This window comes from Salvelinus sp. IW2-2015, linkage group LG18 (genome assembly GCF_002910315.2).
Source record: "Salvelinus sp. IW2-2015 linkage group LG18, ASM291031v2, whole genome shotgun sequence".
In the NCBI taxonomy this organism is placed as follows: Eukaryota; Metazoa; Chordata; class Actinopteri; order Salmoniformes; family Salmonidae; genus Salvelinus; species Salvelinus sp. IW2-2015.
Window position 1 is genome coordinate 28,166,581 of NC_036858.1, and position 24,526 is coordinate 28,191,106.

At 43.5% G+C, this 24,526-nt stretch overlaps 2 protein-coding genes across 5 annotated transcripts in view; one reads left to right on the forward strand and one right to left on the reverse strand.

Annotated features, from left to right (window-relative positions):
• LOC111977826 (insulin-degrading enzyme) overlaps window positions 1-12,789 on the forward strand; it is a 43,694-nt gene extending 30,905 nt beyond the window's left edge. For all 4 annotated transcript variants that reach the window (XM_024007534.2, XM_024007531.2, XM_024007533.2 and 1 more), the window contains 10 exons: window positions 2,090-2,200; window positions 2,546-2,666; window positions 3,412-3,503; window positions 4,144-4,255; window positions 5,334-5,501; window positions 7,410-7,682; window positions 8,451-8,512; window positions 11,844-11,916; window positions 12,047-12,114; window positions 12,202-12,789. In XM_024007534.2, coding sequence (XP_023863302.1) covers window positions 2,090-2,200; window positions 2,546-2,666; window positions 3,412-3,503; window positions 4,144-4,255; window positions 5,334-5,501; window positions 7,410-7,682; window positions 8,451-8,512; window positions 11,844-11,916; window positions 12,047-12,114; window positions 12,202-12,303 — 1,182 coding nt within the window. In that variant the 3' untranslated portion in view covers window positions 12,304-12,789. The remainder of the gene's footprint in view (window positions 1-2,089; window positions 2,201-2,545; window positions 2,667-3,411; window positions 3,504-4,143; window positions 4,256-5,333; window positions 5,502-7,409; window positions 7,683-8,450; window positions 8,513-11,843; window positions 11,917-12,046; window positions 12,115-12,201) is intronic.
• A 6,421-nt stretch (window positions 12,790-19,210) lies between these two features.
• Window positions 19,211-24,526, reverse strand: part of LOC111978210 (E3 ubiquitin-protein ligase MARCHF5) — a 63,390-nt gene continuing 58,074 nt past the window's right edge. Inside the window, exon 4 of the mRNA XM_070448414.1 lies at window positions 19,211-19,963. Within this exon, the coding sequence (XP_070304515.1) occupies window positions 19,700-19,963 (264 nt within the window). The 3' untranslated portion in view covers window positions 19,211-19,699. The remainder of the gene's footprint in view (window positions 19,964-24,526) is intronic.

The window sequence follows — 24,526 nt, forward strand, 5'->3', positions numbered from 1 at the left end:
CTCCTATATTAGCTTTTCCAAGCTTCAGGAGTAATAGATGAGTCAGCACAAACTGGCTGCGGGCTCGTCAAGGGTAATGATGTTGGAAGAGATTAGAGTTAACTGGTGTCAGTATGTGTGTGTCAGGGAGAACGAGAAGGGGAGGGAGAAGGTGATTTGCGAGAGCAGAACGCCGTAGCCTGAGGGTGTTGCGGGTTCACGAAGGGGCCAGAAGGTTTGGAGGATGCAAAGCCGAGTTTCATGTAACCTTGACCAGGCTCCGATCACGCACAGTTTGACACACTACAGTCACATGCATACACACGACCACTCCCTTGCATCACTTATTGGTAGCTTGTCACTGAGCTAGATGAATAAGGGGAAATGCATTTGCAGTAGATTGTAATGCACAATGCATGCTGTGTAGACCTTGAGGGAAGAGTTGAGTAGTTAACTACAGACCAATAAGGATGTGGCGGTCATTATATTTTGTCAGCCGGTGATTGTCATGCAAATATCTGACGGATTTACGGTAATTGACTGTTAATTAACATTAACCTGTTTAGCATCTCCGGCTTCCACACACAAGCCACTGATGTGGACCTCTTTTTTTTTAGCATTTTACATTTTAAAGTCTAAATCTATTTAAAATAGCCTACACGTCACAATTAAACCATTATTTATTTCAGGCAGGTCTAAAGAAACACGATATGAAGAAAATGTAGCCTATTTCAGTAGAACAGAATAGATATAATACTCTGTCTGAGTCGTCCTTAATGTAGGCCCTGCTATGGCTGTGGGCTACAGTAGTTCATTTAGCAGCCCGAGATCTGCTTATAATTCCCGTGGGATGATTTTATAGCGAGGACAATACAATTGGACGCAGTTGAATAAAATAGAAAGGATATTTCTTCCCAAACAATGCGGCTGTTCTGTGTTGAGCGATTAACCAAGAGAACAGGTCCTCCTATATGCCCAATTTTAGTTATTTAAGCAACTTTAGTTCTGATACAAARGTTAGGCCATATGTTTTGATTTCTAATACATTCTAAGGCCATAGCCGTGGGAAGATGTTTGGGGGTGCTGCCCGCGCTACAGACGTCTATATCGGTCCGCTAATACAGGACTAGTAAAGGCCGAGTGCACTTCTTTTGAGATTTTTTAAAAATTTTATTATTATGATTTTTTGGGGGTTGGGTTCAGGGGGTGCTTCATCGCCCGTACTTCCCGCGCTATGTCTAAGGCTGCATGATGCGACTCTAAGGATGGTTGTGAAAAAAGTTGCATGAAAGGCAAGCCCGCTGCTGTTTCTTGCGCAGCCTGCACACACTTCATAACTCTCGTTCACAAATTTGACAAGCACTTGATAATATTCTCACCCATCAGACTATCCTCAATTTGAATCTGGTCTTTACATATAGCCTACTAATATACAGTGCATTCTGGAAAGTATTCATACTTTTCCCACATTTTGTTAAGTTACAGCCTTTGATGAGGTAAACATTTTTTTWAATCCATTTTAGACAATCTACACACAATAACCCATAATGAAAAAGCAGAATATTATAATTGTTTTGCTAATTTATTAAATATGAAATATAGCCCTTACATCAACTGATATATCAAAGTGCTGTACAGAAACCCAGCCTAAAACCCCAAACAGCAAGCAATGCAGATGTAGAAGCACGGTGGCTAGGAAAAACTCCCTAGAAAGGCCAGAACCTAGGAAGAAAATCTGAAATACCTTATTTACATAAGTATTCAGACCTGTTGCTATGAGACTCGAAATTGAGCTCAGGTGCATCCTAGACAAGCAGGTGAGGGTAGTTCCTTACTAATTAGTGACCTTGATTAATCAAGTACAAGGGAGGAGCGAAAACTCGCAGACACTCYGCCCTCTGTGGAATAAGGTTGACATGTGTCTTAGACAGAGGATGGGSCAGGGCAGGACTGGAGGTTTGGGAGGGTGGTCTGACACATTGCTGTCTTTTAGTTTCACTTTAGCTTACTCATCCACACACTCATTTCACTGTTTCCTACAGGTGCTTTGCCATTCACATTATGCCCACCTTTTCACTCTCGCCCTTTTCCTTTCGTCTCCTTCCCACAGCTCTCAGTGAAGGGCTACAATGACAAGCAGCACATCCTGCTGAAGAAGATCATTGAGAAGATGGCCAACTTTGAGATTGACGAGAAACGCTTTGACATCATCAAGGAAGCGGTAAGCTGAGCATGCGCTCCCCCCCCCCCCCCCCACACACACAGTTTAGAACTGTACTCGGGCTATGATATTACCCATTATATCAGATCAAATGTTTTTTTATTTTGTGATATTGTGTTTGACCCCATGGCACACCAGAGCTACCTTCATATGGGCGGCAGTTAGCCTAGCAGTCTCAGGGAGAATGGGATATGCAAAAAAACTATTCACACATGCCTAATAATACAGACTTGTACATGTGTGAAATGGGACAAATATAAGCACTCACCAAATTAAAGTAATATTGTGTTTSACTCTTCATATGACTGAACTTTGACCCCTGGTTGCCCTTGACCCTTCCTCCAGTATATGAGGTCACTGAACAACTTCCGGGCAGAGCAACCCCATCAGCATGCCATGTACTACCTGCGTCTGCTGATGACAGAGGTGGCCTGGACCAAAGACGAGCTCAAGGAGGCCTTGGACGGTGAGCCATTCTCTCACACAAACACACGCAAGCGTGCACACACGCACACACACTCCCTTCCTATCTCTCTGCCCCTCATTTGAATGCTGAGCCAGTTTTTGAGCTCCTCCCTGAACTGCAGTCATTTCTCCGCAGTGAAAGTCTCACCGGAGGAAGGGGAGCAGATGTACTGTCTGTAGGTTCAGTATATTATGTTTTCTCGATGGCGCCTCGACAGATGTCCTGTGTATCACTTGAGGCTCAGTTCACTTTCTGTCTGGGTACAGTGCAATGCAACCTGTTCTCATTATTGCCTCAAATAAACGTGTCCCTATTTCACCTACCCTACCCTCCCTATTTCACCTACCCTAATATGTGTTGATTTGGTGCCCCTGTTCCTCTTCTCTGGGTCTCCATCCTCAGTACCCTGTGCCTGGTTTTTAGACATGCTACTCCTGTTCCCCCCCTTCCCTACTGTCCTCCCTTTCCCAGTTACCCTGGCTGCTCATCCATCACCTCTCATCACTAACTGAATGAATCTGGGTCAGACAATGTGTGAATTCAGATGGACCAACCTACGCAGAGAGGAAGTGTGTTTTCTGCAGGTCTCCAAGCTCGTGTGAATGTTTCTAGGGTGTGTGTGTGTACATGTCTGCCCTACGTGGTGGCAGGCAGAGTCCACATGACTGCAATGCTTTTGATTCTGTTCTAGCCTGATTATGATGGCTCTGTGATTTGATTGCTTCCATCTGAATGTGTCTTCCAGATGTCACTCTCCCCCGCCTCAAGGCCTTTATACCTCAACTATTGTCACGGTTACACATCGAGACCCTTCTCCATGGCAACATCACCAAGGAGGTTTGTTTGATGTTGCTACCTCTGTGTGGACAGACTTTTTTTTATTTTATTCGTTACAGGCAGTCAMACAAAGACAAATGCACGCGCGCACACACACACACAGATATTCTATGTGTAGAATGTGGATTTGTTCTATAACTGCTTATAAAGTCAGCCTCTTCACTCCCGTATAGGTTTTAAGTGGAATCCTTATCTGTCACAGAACCGTCACACACCGTCAAACCCTGATAAGATCCTCAGATCAAATCACATACTTTATATAAGATACCAGCTGTCCATGAACAGTCTCCCTTYTCTCTGGTAATGATGCCCAGTGGAGAGGTGTCACAGTCTAGTGGAGAGGGAATTGGATGCACCAGTGGGGGCAATGGTCCACTTCATCACTATAAAGACTCACCGTGCTCTGCAGGGCTCCTATTACCTAAGATGGAGCTTGTACTGCGTGGACAGAATATTGTAGCAGTGTTGTTTACGATTCAGGGGTAGACCCTATAGATGGGCATCTGCTATTTACCCTAGAAGATGTGGGAAACGAGCGATGCGGATGATAAGAGGAATCTTAACACATTTTAAAGATGGATTAATACACTGATTTATATCATTTGCACCCCTCTCACGTTTATTTTTTCTCTTTCTCCAGTCTGCTCTAGGCATGATGCAGATGGTCGAGGACACGCTTATGAATCAAGCCCACACCAAGCCCCTCTTACCAAGCCAGTTGATTCGCTACAGGGAGGTGCAGGTGCCAGATGGTAGGTCAAGTGCCCTGTCCATCACTCCCTTCACCCTCCTGTACCTGCCAGTCATGCCCGTCCCCATGGTGACCCTGCTGAAGGTTTCTTARRCAACAGTCTGGCCTACATCAGYACCTGTGCTTGTGTAACACCTCGGTGTCAATGACCCTCCAATGTCCTAGGGGGAAAGGCTCACTTAACAAGGGGAAATGGACATCACTGGGAAATACAATACACACACTTTTTTCCTCCCCTTAACCTTTTACACACCCTACACAAGACACCGCACAACAACACACCTGTGCCACACTTTTCCTGATGACATTAGGTAACTTGAGCATAGGGAAGAAGAAAGCAGGGCTGTCTGGGCCACCTGGAAACATCCTGTGTCCTGCTGAGGGATTTTTTTCGGGCCTGGATCCATCCGGACGCCAGTCGGGGACAGAATCACAATTTATAGCTTCCCAACAGAAATGTTTTGAACAAGTTTAGAACTATCAGACACATACTTCTACTGCTTGCTTGCTTCCACTCATCTTTTGGGATTTTGAGTGCCAGTGAAAAGCTTTTACTCAGCAAAAGAGTGTGATTTTGGCTCTCCTGTCTGGAGACTGGCGTGTCATCAATGTCCTCTAGTTGAACTCTATATATAACTTTCCTGTACGATGCCGTTTAAACGCTCTCTGTCCAAATGTGTTCTTTAGTAATTGCATATTTACAGTTAAGCCGGTGATTCATCAACCGGCTAGGTCGTTCAGAGGTCGTTGCTTATTCCTAAATGCATTTTTTTTTTTAAGCCTCAATGGTTGCCAAGTCATGCATGCAGCGTTTTACACTTTGCATTAGGGTTAGCTGTTTGAGGCCCATGACTTCTGTATTTGCATGTTTGGTGAATGGTTTATTTTTTTTAGATTGTAATGCTGCAACTACATTGCGTGTAAGCCCTGGATCATATATTTATTAAGCACCAAAGTGATTGAAACTGTGAGCGACTACCTGGGACAACTTGTCCAATAACAAACACTTGTTTTCCTTTTCCGTTGCAAAACATTTCCCATTGTGCCTTAATGAATAAGATGCTGTCTGTGCCTTCCAGGTGGCTGGTATGTGTACCAGCAGAGGAACGAGGTGCACAACAACTGTGGCATAGAGATCTACTACCAGACAGACATGCAGACGACCCACGACAACATGCTGCTGGAGCTCTTCTGTCAGATCATCTCTGAGCCCTGCTTCAACACACTGCGCACCAAGGAACAGTTGGGTACGACCACGCATGCTCTCGCTCTCTCGCTCTCTCTCACAACAGTGGAGAACGGTCCAGGAAGGCAGGGGGGAACGGACCTCCCTTGGAAATGTCCATCGTAAAGTACTTAAACACACACAAACTCAAAACCCTGCTGTGAAAAAGGAACAGTATACAGTGCATTCGGGAAAGTATTCAGACCCCGAGACTTTTTCCACATTTTATGTCACAGCCTTATTAAAAGCATACCTTATTTACATAAGTATTCAAACCCCATAAGTATTCAAACTTGGAAGTCCAACTGTGGTAAATTCAATTGATTGAACATGATTTGGAAAGGCACACACCTGTCTATATAAGGTCCCACAGTTGACAGTGCATGTCAGAGCAAAAACCAAGCCATGAGGTTGAAGGAATTGTCTATAGAGCTCTGAGACAGGATTGTGTCGAGGCACAGATCTGGCGAAGGGTACCAAAAAATGGCTGCCGGATTGAAGGTTCCCAAGAACACAGTGACCTCCATCATTCTTAAATGGAAGAAGTTTGGCGCCACCAAGACTCTTCCGAGAGCTGGCCGGCCTGCTAAACTGAAAAATCGGGGGAGAAGGTTCTTGGTCAGGCCGCTTGAAGTTTGCCAAAAGGCACCTAAAGGACTCTCCGATGATGAGAAACAAGATTCTCTGGTCTGATGAAACCAAGATTGAACTCTTTGGCATGAAAGCGTTGAGCTCATCACCTGGCCAATACCATCCCTACGGTGAAGTGTGGTGGTGGTGGCAGCATCATTCMGTGGGAATGTTTTTCAGTGGCAGGGACTCTGAGACTTGATAAACAGAGCAAAGTACAGAGAGATCCTTGATGAAAACCTGCACCAGAGCGTTCAGGACCTCAGACTGAGCCGAAGGTTCACCTTCCAACAGGATAACGACCCTAAGCACACAGCCAAGACAACACAGAAGTGGCTTCGGGACAAGTCTCTGAGAGGCCCAGCCAGAGCCAAGACTTGAACCAGATCGAGACCTGAAAATAGCTGTGCAGCGACGCTCCCCATCCAACCTGACAGAGCTTGAGAAGATCTGCAGAGAAGAATGGGAGAAACTCCCCAAATACAGTTGTGCCAAGCTTGTAGCGTAATACCCAAGAAGAATAAACTGTAATTGCTGCCAAAGGTTCTTCAACAAAGTACTGAGTGAAGGGTCTGAATACTTATGTAAATGTGATATTTCAGTTTTGGATAAAAYATGTGCAAAAATTTCTAAACATGTTGTTGCTTTGTCATTATGCCGTATTCTGTGTAGATTGGTGAGGGAAAAATACATTTAATCAGTTTTAGAATAAGGCTGTAATGTAACAAAATGTCAAAGGATTTGAATACTTTCCGAATGCACTTTACATATAGGTAACTGCCAAAATAAAGGAATCACAAAGACACAACAAAGTGTCTTAATAGGGCGTTGGGCCACCACGATCCGCCAGAACATATTCAATTCGCCCTGGCATAGATTCTACACGTTTCTGGAACTTTGTTGGAGGGATGCGACACCGTTCTTCCACGAGAAATGGTGTTAATGGTGGTGGAAAATGCTCTCTCAGGCGCTGCTCCAGAATAGTGTTCAATTGGATTGAGAACTGGTGACTCACACACACACACACCCTTTAAACCCCTTTTGCTCATTTGAGACCCCTCTTTCCAAGTCACTGAGATCTCTTCTAGCCATGGAAGCCAAAATAATGGGAAACTTGGCATTTTATACATGATGGGATGTTAATTGCTAAATTAACTCAGGAAACACCTGCTTTCAATATACTTTGTATCCCTCATATACTCAAGCGTTTCCTTTACCTGTACATGCAGTTAAACACCTATAAAGACATGTTCCAGAATTCACAGTGCATTTTTCCTGACTTACTTTGCTCACTCCTCAGGGTACATAGTGTTTAGCGGTCCGCGGCGCGCTAACGGGGTCCAGGGCCTGCGCTTCATCATCCAGTCGGAGAAGGCCCCCCACTACCTGGAGAGCCGGGTAGAGGCTTTCCTAAAAGCCACAGAGAAGTCTGTGGAGGAAATGAACGATGAGGCCTTCCAGAAACACGTCCAGGCCCTGGCCATCCGCCGCCTGGACAAGCCCAAGAAGCTGGCTGCCGAGTGCGCCAAGTACTGGGGGGAGATCATCTCCCAGCAGTACAACTTCGACAGAGGTGAGCATGCGTAGACACTCATTGAGCAACACGCACACCTTTACCTGAGCTGGAGGCCTAAGAGTTGTTTTCCAAGTGAAAGCTGTGGGGAGTTTGAGTTACTGTCAACTAAATGGATATTCCTCCTGACCCTCCTCGTATTATAACTGCTAGGAGGCCTTGTTATATGAGAAGGTGTTTTGCGTGAGATTAAGTTATCAGAATATTGACATTCTGGAGGATCTTCGAGGTGAAGGTTGTCGCCGCCTCAGAGCTACCTGCTGCACCAATTAGCATTGATTAGGCCCCAGAATAATCAGCACCCCGAGCACACCTGAGTGCTGTTATGGGCTGATTTGCTGGGAATTTGCCGTAAACCCCTGTGCGTTCCAAGTAGAGGGTGATGATAACCATGTTTTCATTGTTGGAGGGATAGGAGACTGAGCCGCAACAGTCTGCACACCAAGGTAATGATAGGAAGTGGAGGCTAGTCAATAGTGGAACATTGTACAGCCAGGTCAGTGTGGCTGGTGATGCTGTAGAGCTATTGTGTTGCTCTTTACGGAAGCTTTTTATATAGATAAAAGAGGCTAAGAGGAATTCTTATTTAAGAGTTCAACTATTTATTACATGGTTTTCCTTCTGGTGATGAGTATGCAGGAACTTTGCCTCTAGTTCTGTTCTACGTTCATGCATACATACAAAACAGGCCCCCCTGTTTAGGTCTAATCTGTAGTGATATCTCAAATCATCTCCTGTTAGTCCTAAGTGTTTTCTGTTGTTTTCTAGATAACATTGAGGTGTCCTACCTGAAGACGTTGACTAAAGAAAACGTCATGCAGTTCTACCGGGTGAGTGGCGCTCTCTCCCTTTGCATTGCATACCACTTACATTTCGGGTAAAGTCATACTTTCTCACACAAGCGGTTGCCGTGGAGACGCATGCGAGATGCCTGCTGTTTTCTTACTCTTTACCATAGGACTCAATTGGTGTATGTGTGCCCATGTGCGTGCAACTGAAAGATGGCACCCTGTTTTATTTATTCCCCTCCACCACTCTTCAAGCAATCAAATGTATTTATAAAGCCCTTCTTACATCAGCTGATGTCAAAGTGCTGTACAGAAACCCAGCCTAAAACCCCAAACAGCAAGCAATGCAGGTGTAGAAGCACGGTGGCTAGGAAAAACTCACTAGAAAGGCCAGAACCTAGAGAGGAACCAGGCTATGAGGGGTGGCCAGTCCTCTTCTGGCTGTGCCGGGTGGATATTATAACAAAACATGGCCAAGATGTTCAAATGTTCATAGATGACCAGCAGGGTCAAATAATAATAATCACAGTGGTTGTCGAGGGTGCAACAGGTCAGCACCTCAAGAGTAAATGTCAGTTGGCTTTGAGTGAGTGAGTGCAAACCAAACAAACTTGCAGGATATAACCCCACCCACTTTGCCAAAGCACAGCCCCCACACCACTAGAGGGATATCTTCAACCACCAACTTACCAACCTGAGACAAGGCCGATTATAGCCCACAAAGATCTCCGCCACGGCACAACCCAAGGGGGGGCGCCAACCCGGACAGGAAGATCACGTCTGTGAATGGTGTCTAGGGACGGCATGGAAGAGTGCCAGTGACTCAGCCCCTGTAATAGGGTTAGCGGCAGAGAATCCCAGTGGAGAGAGGGGAACCGGCCAGGCAGAGACAGCAAGGGCGGTTCGTTGCTCCAGTGCCTTTCCGTTCACCTTCACACTCCTGGGCCAGACTACACTCAATCATAGGACCTACTGAAGAGATGAGTCTTCAATAAAGACTTAAAGGTTGAGACCGAGTCTGCGTCTCTCACATGGGTAGGCAGACCATTCCATAAAAATGGAGCTCTATAGGAGAAATCCCTGCCTCCAGCTGTTTGCTTAGAAATTCTAGGGACAGTAAGGAGGCCTGCATCTTGTGACCGTAGTGTATGTGTAGGTATGTACGGCAGGACCAACTCGGAAAGATGGGTAGGAGCAATCCCATGTAATCCTTTGTAGGTTAGCAGTAAAACCTTGAAATCAGCCCTTGCCTTAACAGGAAGCCAGTGTAGAGAGGCTAGCACTGGAGTAATATGATACAATTTTGAGGTTCTAGTCAAATTCTGGCAGCCGTGTTTAGCACTAACTGACGTTTATTTAGTGCTTTAGCCGGAAAGTAGAGCATTGCAGTAGTCTAACCTAGAAGTGACAAAAGCATGGATTAATTTTTCTGCATAATTTTGGACAGAAAGTTTCTGATTTTTGCAATGTTACGTAGATGGAACAATCTGTCCTTGAAACAGTCTTGATATGTTCGTCAAAAGAGAGATCAGGGTCCAGAGTAACACCGAGGTCCTTCACAGTTTTATTTGAGGTGACTATACAACCATCAAGATTAATTGTCAGATTCAACAGAAGATCTCTTTGTTTCTTGGGACCTAGAACAAGCATCTCTGTTTTGTCCGAGTTTAAAAGTAGAACATTTGCAGCCATCCACTTCCTTATGTCTGAAACACAGGCTTCCAGCGAGGGCAATTTTTGGGCTTCACCATGTTTCATTGAAATGTACAGCTGTGTGTCATCCGCATAGCAGTGAAAGTTAACATTATGTTTCCGAATGACATCACCAAGAGGTAAAATATGTAGTGAAAACAATAGTGGTCCTAAAACGGAGCCTTGAGGAACACTGAAATMTACAGTTGATTRGTCAGAGGACAAACCATRCACAGAMACAAACTGATATCTTTCCGACAGATAAGATGTAAACCAGGCCACAACTTGTACGTTTAGACCAATTTGGGTTTCCAATCTCTCCAAAAGCATGTGGTGATCGATGGTATCAAAAGCAGCACTAAGGTCTAAGAGCAAGAGGACAGATGCAGAGCCTCGGTCTGACGCCATTAAAAGGTCATTTACCACCTTCACAAGTGCAGTCTCAGTGCTATGATGGCGTCTAAAACCAGACTGAAGCGTTTCGTATACATTGTCTTCAGGAAGGCAGTGAGTTGCTGCGTTAACAGCTTTTAATTTTTTCTTTTAAAGGAATCGGAGTTTCTATATAGGCTGATTAAAACATTTATTTATTTATTTTTAATAATTTCTGGGTCAAGGTTTGGCTTTTTCAAGAGAGGCTTTATTACTGCCACTTTTAGTGAGTTTGGTACACATCCAGTGGATAGAGAGCCGTTTATTATGTTCAACATAGGAGGGCCAAGCACAGGAAGCAGCTCTTTCAGTAGTTTAGTTGGAATAGGGTCCAGTATGCAGCTTGATGGTTTAGAGGCCATGATTATTTTTCATCAATGTGTCAAGAGATATAGTACTAAAAAACTTGATTGTCTCCCTTGATCCTACATCCTGGTTCTATTCATAGCTGTGGCGGTGACACTGACATGGTGCGCTGTGTTCGCGGAATAATAACAGCCATAATGAGGGGTTGCGTCACTGCCAGGGTGGTGTGTGTTTCAAGAGGATAAGAGGGCCAAGGATACAGAGGCAATGAAAGACTTCCCATATTTCTACGTCAGCAGAAGCAGCACAGGCCCCATGCAGAATATTTTCATTGTGTAATACATTTCTAATTGGTGGTTCTGAGTGTGTAACTGAAAAATATAACTGATGCACTGTAGGGAGATGAGTCACAATCGCTCGTGGCTCTCATTCATGCCACTGCTCACTCTGTTTGCTACAAATTCTGATCTTAAAGAGATATTGTGAGATTTAGGGAATTAACCTTTTTCTACTTTTTTCTCATAGATACCATTTTAATGTGTGAGTGTCGTTTGAAGGAAGTTATCACAATGAGCATGCTAGCTGTTACCATAGACCTCGTCATGGCGCTAACGCTAGTTGGCAATTGCGCTAACGCTAGTTAGCAACTTCAAACTGCACGCAGCTATAACAATGGTATTCATGAGTTCATCTGACTCTGGGAATGAAAAGTGCTTACTTGCCAAAATCTCACACTATCCCTTTAAAAGCGCTTCTCGGCAGAAATATTTGTTAAAAATAACCATTAGATGTTTAAAAATATATATATTTTTGAGAGTAGCAGCAACTATTTAGCAGCAGTGGGGTGTCGCTGCTGAATTTTTCTAGGACAGTGAACTAAATAAAGGCTTCTATTAAATGGTCTGTCTCTTCTCTCTGTCTATCAAAATCCTGTCCTTTGTAGGATCTGTTGGCGGTGGACGCACCAAAGAGGCACAAGGTGTCTGTGCATGTCCTGTCTAGGGAGATGGACTCCTGTGAGTATTGTACTAGTGATGGAGAGTTTTTGGGTTGGAGGATATACATTTAAATTGGTTTGTTAGTGTGAAATATTTTGATTTGACTGTTCTTAACAGTTATATTGAAATGTCTCTGTCTTTTGTTTAGGCCCCGTCGTGGGAGAGTTCCCTGCCCAGAATGATGTCAACCTGGCCCCTGCCCCATCCCTGCCACAGGTAATTTGTATTCACCTTACTCTGTGTGTTCCATTAGCACAGCAGTGTTGGTGTGTAACATACTGACCTGTCCATCTCTCTCTGCAGCCTACGTTGGTGCAGGACATGACTGAGTTCAAGAGGAGCCTGCCCCTCTTTCCCCTGGCCAAGCCATTCACTCACATCAACTTCATGGCTGCCAAACTGTGAGGACCAAGCAGCATGAGGTTGCTGGGGGACCCTGCTCTGTCCCTCTATGCCCCCCCTGTGGCAACTGGAGTCTGGAACACACTCATCTGACGTGTGTGTGTAAACTGGAGAGGCCARTAGAGGTGCTTGGAAATGCGTGTGATTCATACAACTTAGCTGTGGTTCTCATCATAGCTCAGTGTGATAGTAGAGGACACACAAAAACTCATTTTTGTTTTAGTCTCATCGAAAACCCCACCAACACACATTCCCGACATTGTATAGACTGTTTGTAGAGGGATAGTACTGACTTAAAGAACCTCAAGGCCAGAACCCTGTAAACATCACAAGTACCCCTTGATACTTCATGATGGAAGTGTTTTTATTCAGCTTAGCCACAAGGACATGCTGCTGTGGTGAGAATAAACAGTTAGTTAATGATTATGGTGTTGTGAAGCTGTTGAAGTAGGTGGTTAGCTCTGCAAGGGTGCACATTTCATTTCAAACACGCTGGACACATACATTTCTCTTATGTACTCGTGCGACGCGTCGGCACGGTGACAACTGGCCGAATTGTTATCACGAAGACACTTTGTGTTTAAATAATGACTGCAACACATGATTTTAGACAATTTCTGTTTTATGACAAAAACAATTATCAGCCTTATGGAAATGTTTCTATTTTAATCCATAATGTACACGTTTTGAGATCTGACTTTTATTTTTATTTAAACTAGTAAAATGTCGGGGCCCTTTGAGGAGTTGTTTTAAAACTGCTTATTTGGTGGCGAGGCGTGTTCATGAAGCTTTTCTTTTTAGCTAGTGCTTTCTACAGGGTTGTATTATCTGAGCATCATCTCAGGGTACCTCAATCTTTTGCTTTTTGCTTTTATTTGAGATTGAAGAAAAATAAACATATTTTAAATGTCTGTATTTAATTGTTTCGGGTCATAAATTAGTTTTATAGCTTTTATTATTTATATTGTTATTTTAATCAAGTGTTTGACTACTGAGTTCTTGCATAGCCCCCCCCCATCTTTCTCCATTTTGAGAATTAGCTTGTGACTTTGACCAATCGCCACCCCCCTTTCATTCTCTGGCAGTGAAGGTCTCTTACAAAGCTGGAGCAATAGAGATTTAACTCTATAGCTGGTGCAGTCAGCTGGATACACAGTACAGCAGTGTGTGTGTGGAGTTTGACAGTCAGCCAACTGCACTTTGTCTCTGTGGGTCAGACTTGGAACAGGATTTTGGCGGCACACTTAAAGACCCACTGGGCACACACTGGTTGGATCAACTTTGTTTCTATGTCATTTCAATGAAAACTACATTGAACCAACCTGGAATTGACATCTGTGCTCAGTGGGGATGCTGTCCTTCAGAAAAACGTTATATAGGACTGTTTTAGAATGTCTGGTGGGGTAAACTGATTTTCAGTCTAGTATTTTCTCAGAACACCCTTTAAATAATCATGTTTTGGCTGTAGGGGTTCKAAAGAGGCCCATGGAGGGTGAAGTTGTAGTCAGGCCTGTTTCTCAATATGCACTTCTCACTAAGCAATAAACTCTTGTGAATTGGAGACCAGTGTGGATTTAAACTTAAATGGTCTCTGTACTGTTATGTAGAGGGGGGACACACTGCACTGCGTTCTCGGGTCCTTGCTCTCATCCAGCCTAAAAACGGACACATTGATATTGAAAAGCGGAACTGGCTGTTTTCTGTGTGGATTGGAGTCATGTCATTGCCATGTCTGTGTAAAGCATGGCCTGGTGTTTCAGGTGTTAACAAGCCTTGCTAAGTCAAGCCAACCACTATAATACAGCAAATATCAGGTTTATGTGATCTCCCATACGTCCTCAGGCCTATCAATCAACTGTAATGTTAACTTAATGCTGCATTGTTTTAAAGGAGGGATGATAAGTAATCAGTACAGACTRGAACATGGGAATAACTAGATGTGGGTTCACTTTGAGAAACTGGGTACTATTCATTTGACTGAAATTACTGAAACCAGAAGGGACTACCTGAACTTGTCAGATAAACGCTTGTTTTCAAATGGTGTGCCCTAATGAATACCAGCCTGATCAAATGAAAGTGTCCTAATGGAAGGAGTTTAGGCGAGACTGTCAGGTGTAGGTAAGCGGTTCACCATAGGTTTTCACCCGTGACAAATAAAATTCGATTTGAAACTGCTGTCAATTGGCTGATTGTGATTGGTTGGTGCAGACATGTTCATGGCTCAGTAATGCGGAAATGTTGAATGATTCATTCAAGCCTTTTTTGAGCCATATTAGCCCCTTGTTCATGTTTATGAAATTTGGATAGAATCAGTCCTACAATATACATCTGGGGCKTCATAAAAATGTTATTAGATTTATACGTGTGCTTACGTTCGATTCATAAAAGATACTGAGCATAAAAAACCTTAAGCAGGTTGTAAAGAAGCCCATTTGTTATTTACGCACCGGTGATCTATAAATCTCTAATTTACAATCAGCGATTTCCCCTTATAGAATGCTAGCACAAATGAGGGTTTAGTCAGGWATGGACCAAAAGAGAAAAGCAAACTTTTTGGAAGATGAGATCACTTGTGGCAGGATGCGGCTGAATGATGGCTGTGATATACCCGACCTGTCACTCATTTCCCCCTGGAATGTCCCAGGTGCGAGGAATCCCAGAGTGGATAGTACTTGGACATATATGGGTATAGCATGATTACAGTGTCTTCCTTTCCAGATTAGGGGCTAAATCCACGCACAAATCTAACGGAACATTTATTGGGAGACGATAACGATTTATAAGCCATGGATCATCATGCGCAAAAAAGTCATTCCGGTCTCTGAAAACTCTCCCTTCTAAAAGCACAGTTTTCAATGTTTTCCAATAACGCAAGAACAGCCATGGTTACTTTTTTCAAATTTGACACACTATTTATAGAACATCGCATCCTGTTTTTAATTCAAAACACCTTGCGTCTGGCAATTAATTCCTCACACTTTTACAATTGATCATTCCTTAACAAATTGTTCATAAAGCTAATGCAAAGTTCACCACAGGCTTGGATGCTTATGGGTCCCAAACGGCAACACCCCTACATAACCAGCAGGTAAATTACTTATGTCAAGTCTAGACTTTGCCTAGAGAAGATCATTTCCACGTCAAAGTAAGGTTTTCTAAATAATTACTTACACATGGTTTTCTGCATAAATCATACTTAAGATCAAAATTGATCGTAAATCCGTTTTATAAATGAGGCCCCTGGATCTTAGCATGAACACATCCACTTCAAGGTTTGAAAAAATACATTTATTCACAATCCACCATGAAACTATAAATTGAGAAACAATGTCTGTACAATACAATTAATAACTTCAAATGTCACTTTTGGCATAATATATTTTCTTTAGAGTTAATGTAAAAGCTGAGCTGACCACAGCAGATTATTGGAGCATACCAGGCACAGCTAAAAGAGATGTGCACAATAATATTAAATAATCAAATGATTGGTTTATGGCATGCCTTTTTCACACACGTAATGTACTGTATACTGGTTATACCGCACTTTTAGAATAAAGAGTAGTTACAGAATGGGTTATTATGTGACTGCCTTGATATATATAATATATATATACTAAAAAACAAAGCAAGTGGTGGCGTTAGCAAGGAAATATGTGGCGGAATATGCGATTTGGGTTAAAAGAGACATCAATCTCACCTTTATTCAGTGGACATGTCATTTTATGCTCTCATTTAGAAGGTAATGCAGCACGTGTCAGATCTATATCATCCATCCACCCACCTCCCCATTGRAGTCTTACACATCACATTCTCTGTCATCTCATGAGTAGAAGACAATTACACAAAATCAGCTACAAACAGAACTAATGACAACACTTCTAGGCATTTGACAAAAGAAATACCCTTGAATGTTTTATCCGATACATATTGTGCAATTACTGTATGTACAGAATCCCACTTATGTTTGTACTGTGCTTCTAAATAATGGAGAGTATGTATTATAGGTCTGMGGATATTTACCAATGGAAACGTGGCAACAATGTCTTAGGGGAGCAGGTAAAAGGTTCTTCCTCATTCAAATAATCACCCTTTAGTGATAAAATATCTAATTTCTCTTAAAACACATTCAATACAGGAAAACAATATTCCTCATTGGCAAACAGAATTTKAAAACTGCAAAATTAACAGTAAGACAATTATTTATAAAACTTTCCTGTCTAATAATTACACGTGCCCCAGATGTATCTTGTTAAAGTACAACAAGCACTGGTTACTTGATTAAAACAAACAAAAATTGCTACAGCAACATAGCAGTTACAAGTCACATTTCACAAAAAAAAGAGCTCCTGTGTGGAATATGCATGAGCACACTCAGTGTGTGTGTTTGCACGCATGTCTGTATCAGTGTTCTTGTCTCGTCTCTTCTCCTTTGAATGTTTTAAAAACAAAATAGAACACGGTGATAATCACACAGCACGAATGTCAGCCGCATACGACGATGACTCCCTAAAGAGCAGAAACAGAACGAGGTGAGGCGAGGCTACTTAGAGGGGTGTAAGAGTTAGGGGGCGCCAATGATCCCTATGTCCGACAGTGTTCCTGCTCAGAGTTCACTGTCATGCTCCGTCCACTCCCCCTGTGTATCAATATGTCTGTCTGTCCAAGGCCCTTCTCAGGCCTCCTCTGTCTCGGTAAAGTTGAGGATCTTGCGGTGGGCTTGCCTCTGGTACTGCTGCTGTTTGAAGTACACCTTGAACGCTCCCTTGACGGCCACAAARGCAATCCCACCCTGCAGACAGGACAAAAATAACTAAGGGTAAGCACAGTGCCAAGGAGGGGTCACCAACACTCAGCTCGCATGCATCAAATAATTTATCTTGCTGCTCTGTCTGGTTTTTCTATTTGCTACAAGATACACTGATTGTACAAAACATTAGGAACAGCTGCTCTTTCCATGACAGACGGGCCAGGTGAACGCTACGATCCCTTATTGACGTCACCTGTTAAATCCACCTCAAATCAGTGTAGATGATAAGGGAGGAGACGGGTTAAAGAAGGATTTGTAAGCCTTGAGACATGATTGTATGTGTGCCATTCAGAGGGTAAATGGGCAAGACAAAATATTTTAAGTGCCTTTGAACGGGGTACGGTAGTAGGTTCCAGGCGCACCGGTTTGAATGTGTCAAGAACTGCAACCCCTCTGGGTTTTTCATGCTCAACAGTTTCCCGTGTGTATAAAGAATGGTCCACCACCCAAAGGACATCCAGCCAACTTGACACAACTAAGTCTACTTTCGACACTTTGTAGAGTCCATGGCCCAATGAATTGATGTTCTTAATGTATTGTTCTCTAATACTGTAGCAGCCAGGGAATAAACAGAATATCCTTAAAGCGGTCCACTATAACCTGCCATAGGACAATACATGTACCCCTCTGCATGTCAGTGCCAACAAAGCCTCCATTGAGTAATTTACTAATAGAACCATGAGATCAGGTGGTTTTGTTGCTCTAATGCTAAGTGAGTTTAAAGGGAACTTGAGTGTGAGTGTTTGCGTGGGGCTGCAATGTCCAGAGGGGGCAACGCAGGTCATATGACAGACGAGCCCTGCCACTCTGGTTACCTGGCTGTCAGCGCACTCTCAGGTGTGTGTGTGTGTGTGTGTGTGTGGGGCCCACAGGGGTGACGGGTCACAAGGAGGCATAAAGCCCTGGTTTTATTTATTTTTATTTCACCTTTATTTAACCAGGTAGGCCAGCCGAGAATAAGTTCTCATTTACAACTGCGACCTGGCCAAGATAAAGCAAAGCAGTACGACACAAACAACAGAGTTACACATAAACAAACGTACAGTCAATAACACAATCTATGTACAGTGTGTGCAAATGTAGAAGAGTAGGGATGRAAGGCCATAGAGGCGAAATAATTACAATGTAGCATTAACACTGGAGTGATAAATGTGCAAATGATGATGTGCAAGTAGAGATACTGGGGTGCAAAAGAACAAGAGGATAAATAACAATATGGGGATGAGGTAGTTGGGTGTGCTATTTACAGATTGGCTGTTTACAGGTACAGTGATCGGTAAGCTGCTCTGACAGCTGATGCTTAAAGTTAAAGTTAGAGAGGGAGATATAAGGCTTCAGAGATTTTAGCAATTTGTTCCAGTCACTGGCAGCAGAGAACTGGAAGGAAAGGCGGCCAAAGTAAGTGTTGGCTTTGGGGATGACCAGTGAAATACACCTGCTGGAGGGCATGCTACGGGTGGGTGTTGCTATGGTGACCAGTGAGCTGAGGTAAGGCGGGGCTTTACCGAGCAAAGACTTATAGATGACCTGGAGCCAGTGGGTTTGGCGACGAATATGTAGTAGGGCCGCAACGAGAGATAACCAGGTCAGCAGTGGTGGGTAGTATATGGGGCTTTGGTGACAAAACGGATGGCACTGTTGATCGACTACATCCAGTTGATCAAGTTGACTACAGCCTGCCTTGCAGGGTACATTCCTACATCCTAAATTCATGCGAATAACTACTATTAACTTACGCCAACTAACGCACAGTTACCTCAGAATGGGCCAGTAGCGGGAGGAGCTAGTACAGGTATTGCATGGCAAAAAAACCTGCAATCACTAATATAGGAAGAATATGTGGTCAAGATAACTACAATGCCAAGCCCCATGCCCACTCTCTGTGTGTATGCCTGACGTTGTGTTACCCACCAGAATGTCCTCTGCAGGTTGGAGTTGACACTGCTGAACATGAGTTTGCCCACGATGGGGCGATGGTAGGGAATACCAGGGCACCACACAGGATCCTGTGGCTGACACGTGGTCTGCCAGGGGGCTGCCTCCGCCGGGATACGAGCACGGACACCCAATCCTGAGAGAGACAGAGGGGGCAGGTCAGAATGTGTGAGTGCGTTGTGGTGTGTTTTGCTAGACACACAAATACACAAAGACACACAAATACACATTCATCAAGTGATGAGAGAAAAAAGGTGTGCCAGCCACTGAGTAAATCTGGCACCAGTATCTTTATTTTGGGCAGCCGAGTGGGGGGGGGGGGGGGTAAAAGATGTACGCCTGCTCTTGCCCAGCAAGCTGAGACTGCAGGAGAAAAAGGTTGAAGGTTCCAGCTGAGCCCTGGGGTCCGGTTTCTCCCCACATCAATCACTGTCCTTGATGATGAGCTCAGTGGAAAAACCCACTGCTACTGGACCTCCACAAGCCCCAATGGACAGGGCTACCTCTCCGCGTTCTATATCCAACACACCACACAACACACACACACACACAATGATCACAGAACATTAGAACAACCTTTAACACAGGTAGCATCCTCCAAGCACATAATAACAGCTTTATCACCCACACTTCATTGTACAGACACACACAACGAAMTCACAGAATTCCACCCATTGTAGTAGAAGAACGTGGTGTTGCAGAACGGTTTGCATTCCTACCAATGTGTCCGTTCTGACCTGGGAAGATGCTGTTGAGGATCTGCAGCTTGTTGGAGTACTTCCTCCAGAGGCGCAGCACGTAGTCTTCCCAGCGGATCATCTTCCCCAGGATCAGCATGACGGGGATGGTGGGCAGGCCGATGAGCAGGAACAAGGGGTCTGCCCGCTCCATCACATCCAGGCCCTCCTTATGGCCCACCACCTGGGCACAGGGAAAGAGCGGACACCGTGGTGAAGATGGATAGCTTGACGATAAAGTGCGTCTGAAATGGCACCCTGTTACCTATGTCGTGCACTGCCATTTCAAAACGCAGCCATAGTCTATRGATCAACACGGCCACACTAGGAAGTCGACGAAAGCCATCAGAAGACAATAACGTTAAGAATAAATATGGTGGATTTAACCCTCAGTGTGTGTGTGTGTGTGAGGGTTTCAGTCAGCCCGGTAATTGCCAGCGTTTGGCCGATAAACAAAACTGTTGCCGGCCAAATTGACTGAGAGAAAAACCCTACCGTTATTTTTTATTCATAGATGGAAAAATCAGGCGATGTAAATACATTTGACATTTATGCTTATCGGTCTATAGCAGGGTTCCCCAACTGGCGGCGTGGGACAAATTTGGCCCATGGGTGGCTTTATTAGCCTCCCCCTCCCCCAGGTTTTCTGAGCAAATTTGTATTTATTTTATAATTGTTGGATATAAAATACTGTAAAAACACCAGGAAATCAGCTCCACGTGATTTACAGTTTTGAAATCTGTTCCCAAGTATTCCCACACATAATAAAAATACGTGATCATATACAAATAAATGTAAGCAAGGTCATCGTGCATCTTATTTATCACACTCGCACAGCGTACAGAGCCTATTTTGAGCGGAATACCACTTGCCAGACAGCACTAGAGCTGCTGTTGCAGCTCCTCAGCTTGTTGCTGCTGGAGTGAAACATGTGTTTTTATAAGTCCAGTCATTGCGCAATCATTTTAAATGCAATCACGTGTTTAAAACAGTTGTTTTATTTCTCAACTGGTAATTGAAGCGTGCCTCTCATTCGCCATTCAAGTGCATAGGCAACGGTATGCAGGCTACCAGCGTGTCACCTACCACTTTGCAATGTGAGCTGGAGGCAGTATGCATTTTGAAAACATATACTATATATCGTCGTACTGCTCTTTAAAATTTCGCTACTTTGCTCAGCCTATTATTCAATATTCTGTTTGAAGTTGGTCATAGAGACTTGGACGCGACAGATTGCGAGATACTATATAGTACACCAGAAGCATTTATTTAGATTAAAACTTAAAGTGTTCCCAAATTTTTCAAAAGGAAAGTGTAAATAGTTTGGTCATGAAGTCAGTCTCGTCCAAAACAGATATATTTGCGAAATAGGAAGAAATTGGAATGAAGGGTATCGTAACAGTTTTCCATGGGTTGGGTTTAATGCTGCCCACAGCTGGAAGCACCCAAGTAATCATCAATTCGGAGCACAGCTCCATTCGACCCATCAATTTGGTTTGACATTCAATATCCCCATGGGGCTAGTTACATTGTGTAATTTATTGATGTCCCTAACAGGGATTAATATTTTCCCGAAAATCTACCAAGTTTCAATACCGAGAATAATAAAAATGTATCCCTAGAGTCCCAGGAAGTACTGCAAAAATCAGATGTCCCCATTTGTTTTGCTTTGTTTAGTTGGATCCCCATTCACTTTTGCAGAAGCATCAGCTACTCTTCCTGGGGTCCACAACAACAACAAAAATCGGAACAAAAAGGCAAGTAACAAAACACTGACACTGTCACACAAATTTAAAATACAATGATACAAATAATACAACAAAAAAACTATGCAAATAATACAAGAAAAATAGCGAGGAGTGTGTGTGTCTGCGTTTGCGTGTGTCCCCTCACAGTCACCGCCGTTCCAAAAGATGTTTAATCCGTTGTTTAATCCGTTTTTTAAAGGTAATTTTGCTGTTTGCTTGAGTAATTGGAGATGGAAGGGAGTTCCATGCGATCATGCCTCTGTATAATACAGTGCGTGTCCGTGAATTTGTTTTGGACTTGGTGACTGTGAAGAGACCCCTGGTGGCGTGATATGTACGGGTGTCTGAGATGAATGTTAATTGATTATACAGACAATCTGGAATTTTATTCACAGTTATATTTCTCATAAAAACTAGAAGAGAAGCAGTTAATCTGCTAATGTTAGTTCTGTATGTGCAGTTAAGGGCGTGCTGCTCTGCTCTGAACCAGCTGCAGCTTTGCTAGGGCTTTCTTCGCTGAACTTGACCCTATTACCAGACAGTAATCAAGATGGGACAAGATCTACAATGTTTGTTCTAATCTACAATGTTTCTTTGGTTACGGTAATTTCTGTTAATGCATTCAATATACACTGCTCAAAAAAATAAAGGGAACACTTAAACAACACAAGACGTGGAGGAGGCCGTAGGAGGGCAACAACCCAGCAGCAGGACCGCTACCTCCGTCGTTGTGCAAGGAGGAGCACTGCCAGAGCCCTGCAAAATGACCTCCAGCAGGCCACAAATGTGCATGTGTCTGCTCAAACGGTCAGAAACAGACTCCATGAGGGTGGTATGAGGGCCCGACGTCCACAGGTGGGGGTGTGCTTACAGCCCAACACCGTGCAGGACGTTTGGCATTTGCCAGAGAACACCAAGATTGGCAAATTCGCCACTGGCGCCCTGTGCTCTTCACAGATGAAAGCAGGTTCACACTGAGCACYTGWSASASYRGWSASAGTCTGGAGACGCTGTGGAGAACGTTCTGCTGCCTGCAACATCCTCCAGCATGACCGGTTTGGCGGTGGGTCAGTCATGGTGTGGGGTGGCATTTCTTTGCGGGGCCGCACAGCCCTCCATGTGCTCGCCAGAGGTAGCCTGACTGCCATTAGGTACCGAGATGAGATCCTCAGACCCCTTGTGAGACCATATGCTGGTGCGGTTGGCCCTGGGTTCCTCCTAATGCAAGACAATGCTAGACCTCATGTGGCTGGAGTGTGTCAGCAGTTCCTGCAAGAGGAAGGCATTGATGCTATGGACTGGCCCGCCCGTTCCCCAGACCTGAATCCAATTGAGCACATCTGGGACATCATGTCTCGCTCCATCCAGTTGGCGGATGCTTTAGTCCAGGTCTGGGAGGAGATCCCTCAGGAGACCATCCGCCACCTCATCAGGAGCATGCCCAGGCGTTGTAGGGAGGTCATACAGGCACGTGGAGGCCACACACACTACTGAGCCTCATTTTGACTTGTTCTAAGGACATTACATCAAAGTTGGATCAGCCTGTAGTGTGGTTTTCCACTTTAATTTTGAGTGCGACTCCAAATCCAGACCTCCATGGGTTGATAAATTTGATTTCCATTGATAATTTTTGTGTGATTTTGTTGTCAGCACATTCAACTATGTAAAGAAAAAAGTATTTAATAAGAATATTTCATTCATTCAGATCTAGGATGTGTTATTTTAGTGTTCCCTTTATTTTTTTGAGCAGTGTATTATTATTGCATTCGTTTAACATTCTCATTGTCAGAGTGGACACGTTTGCAGATCTCACAACATATGCTACACTTGTTTCTCACAAGTTTTGGTTTATTTAATTACATTTACGAGTTTTGGCAATTCATTCATTGTCTTTTGTTTGGAGCACTCCTGTCAATGTTGAGTAAGGTCGCGCACAGTTTGAGATGTCATAGTATTTGACTTGTATTGTGAAGCTTCTCAAAGTATTTTTTCTTCACCTCAAACAGCAAGTAAACAAAGCCTGTTAAGAATCCATTGAGAATGACAATAGTTCCTCAACGTATTTGAAAAATATTCCCAACTCTCTCCCTTTTGATAACCACTCGGCATAGAAGGGAAAAATGTAATGCTCTGATCCAGTGGAAACATCATAAAATACCTGATTATTTATTATCCCTTGAACAAATAGCCTTCAGCTGTGTCTGTCCCGAGCTCACTGTCGCGGGAAACTCTAATGGCCCAGAATATTTTATACAATGTCGCAAGTTTGTTTGCGTGAGCTTCAGGCCGACAGTTGATACGTGTCCAGCAATGGGATTTATAGGATATTTATTTTTATCAGGATATTTTCTACCTGCAGGGTGCAATGTTTTTATTTGTTGGCTTTATGTAGGCTACTTTTACATAGTTGGCAATGGCAACAGAAGTTACTTTAAGATTTTTATAATTTAYATAGAATGTAGATTAACCACAGACAATGACTTTGAGATAGACTATTATAAATTAAATTGTTCCACAAAAATGAGCATATGAAAATGACAACTGGCATGCAGATCAGTAGAAATGGTAGGATAAATTGACACTCCAAATGGAAAAGGGTGCCAACCCCTGGTGTAGCCTATTCCCGGCAACTTCAGGAGTGTAACGGCAGAATCTGCGAAGGCCAACGGCAGRGGGAGGAGGGCTGGAAACAGGCTTTTTTCTTCTGGTTAGGCCATCTGGCTCCCTCTTGAGTCATTTGTGGGTCTTAATTATTTAATTAAAAAGCGTGCTTAAGACAAGCTCAGTACATATAGTTGATTTTTATTAAAACACACACTCTATATATGGAAAAATACATGCCTTGGTCGACCAATATTTTTTTTTGTCAGGGACAGCTACTACAGTTGATTTGTGTGTAAAAAACACAGAACATATTCTTATAAACAGGGGTATGTCCATTTTATTTATTTAACCTGGTAAAATAAATACATATTTTTTTATAACATACATACACCTTC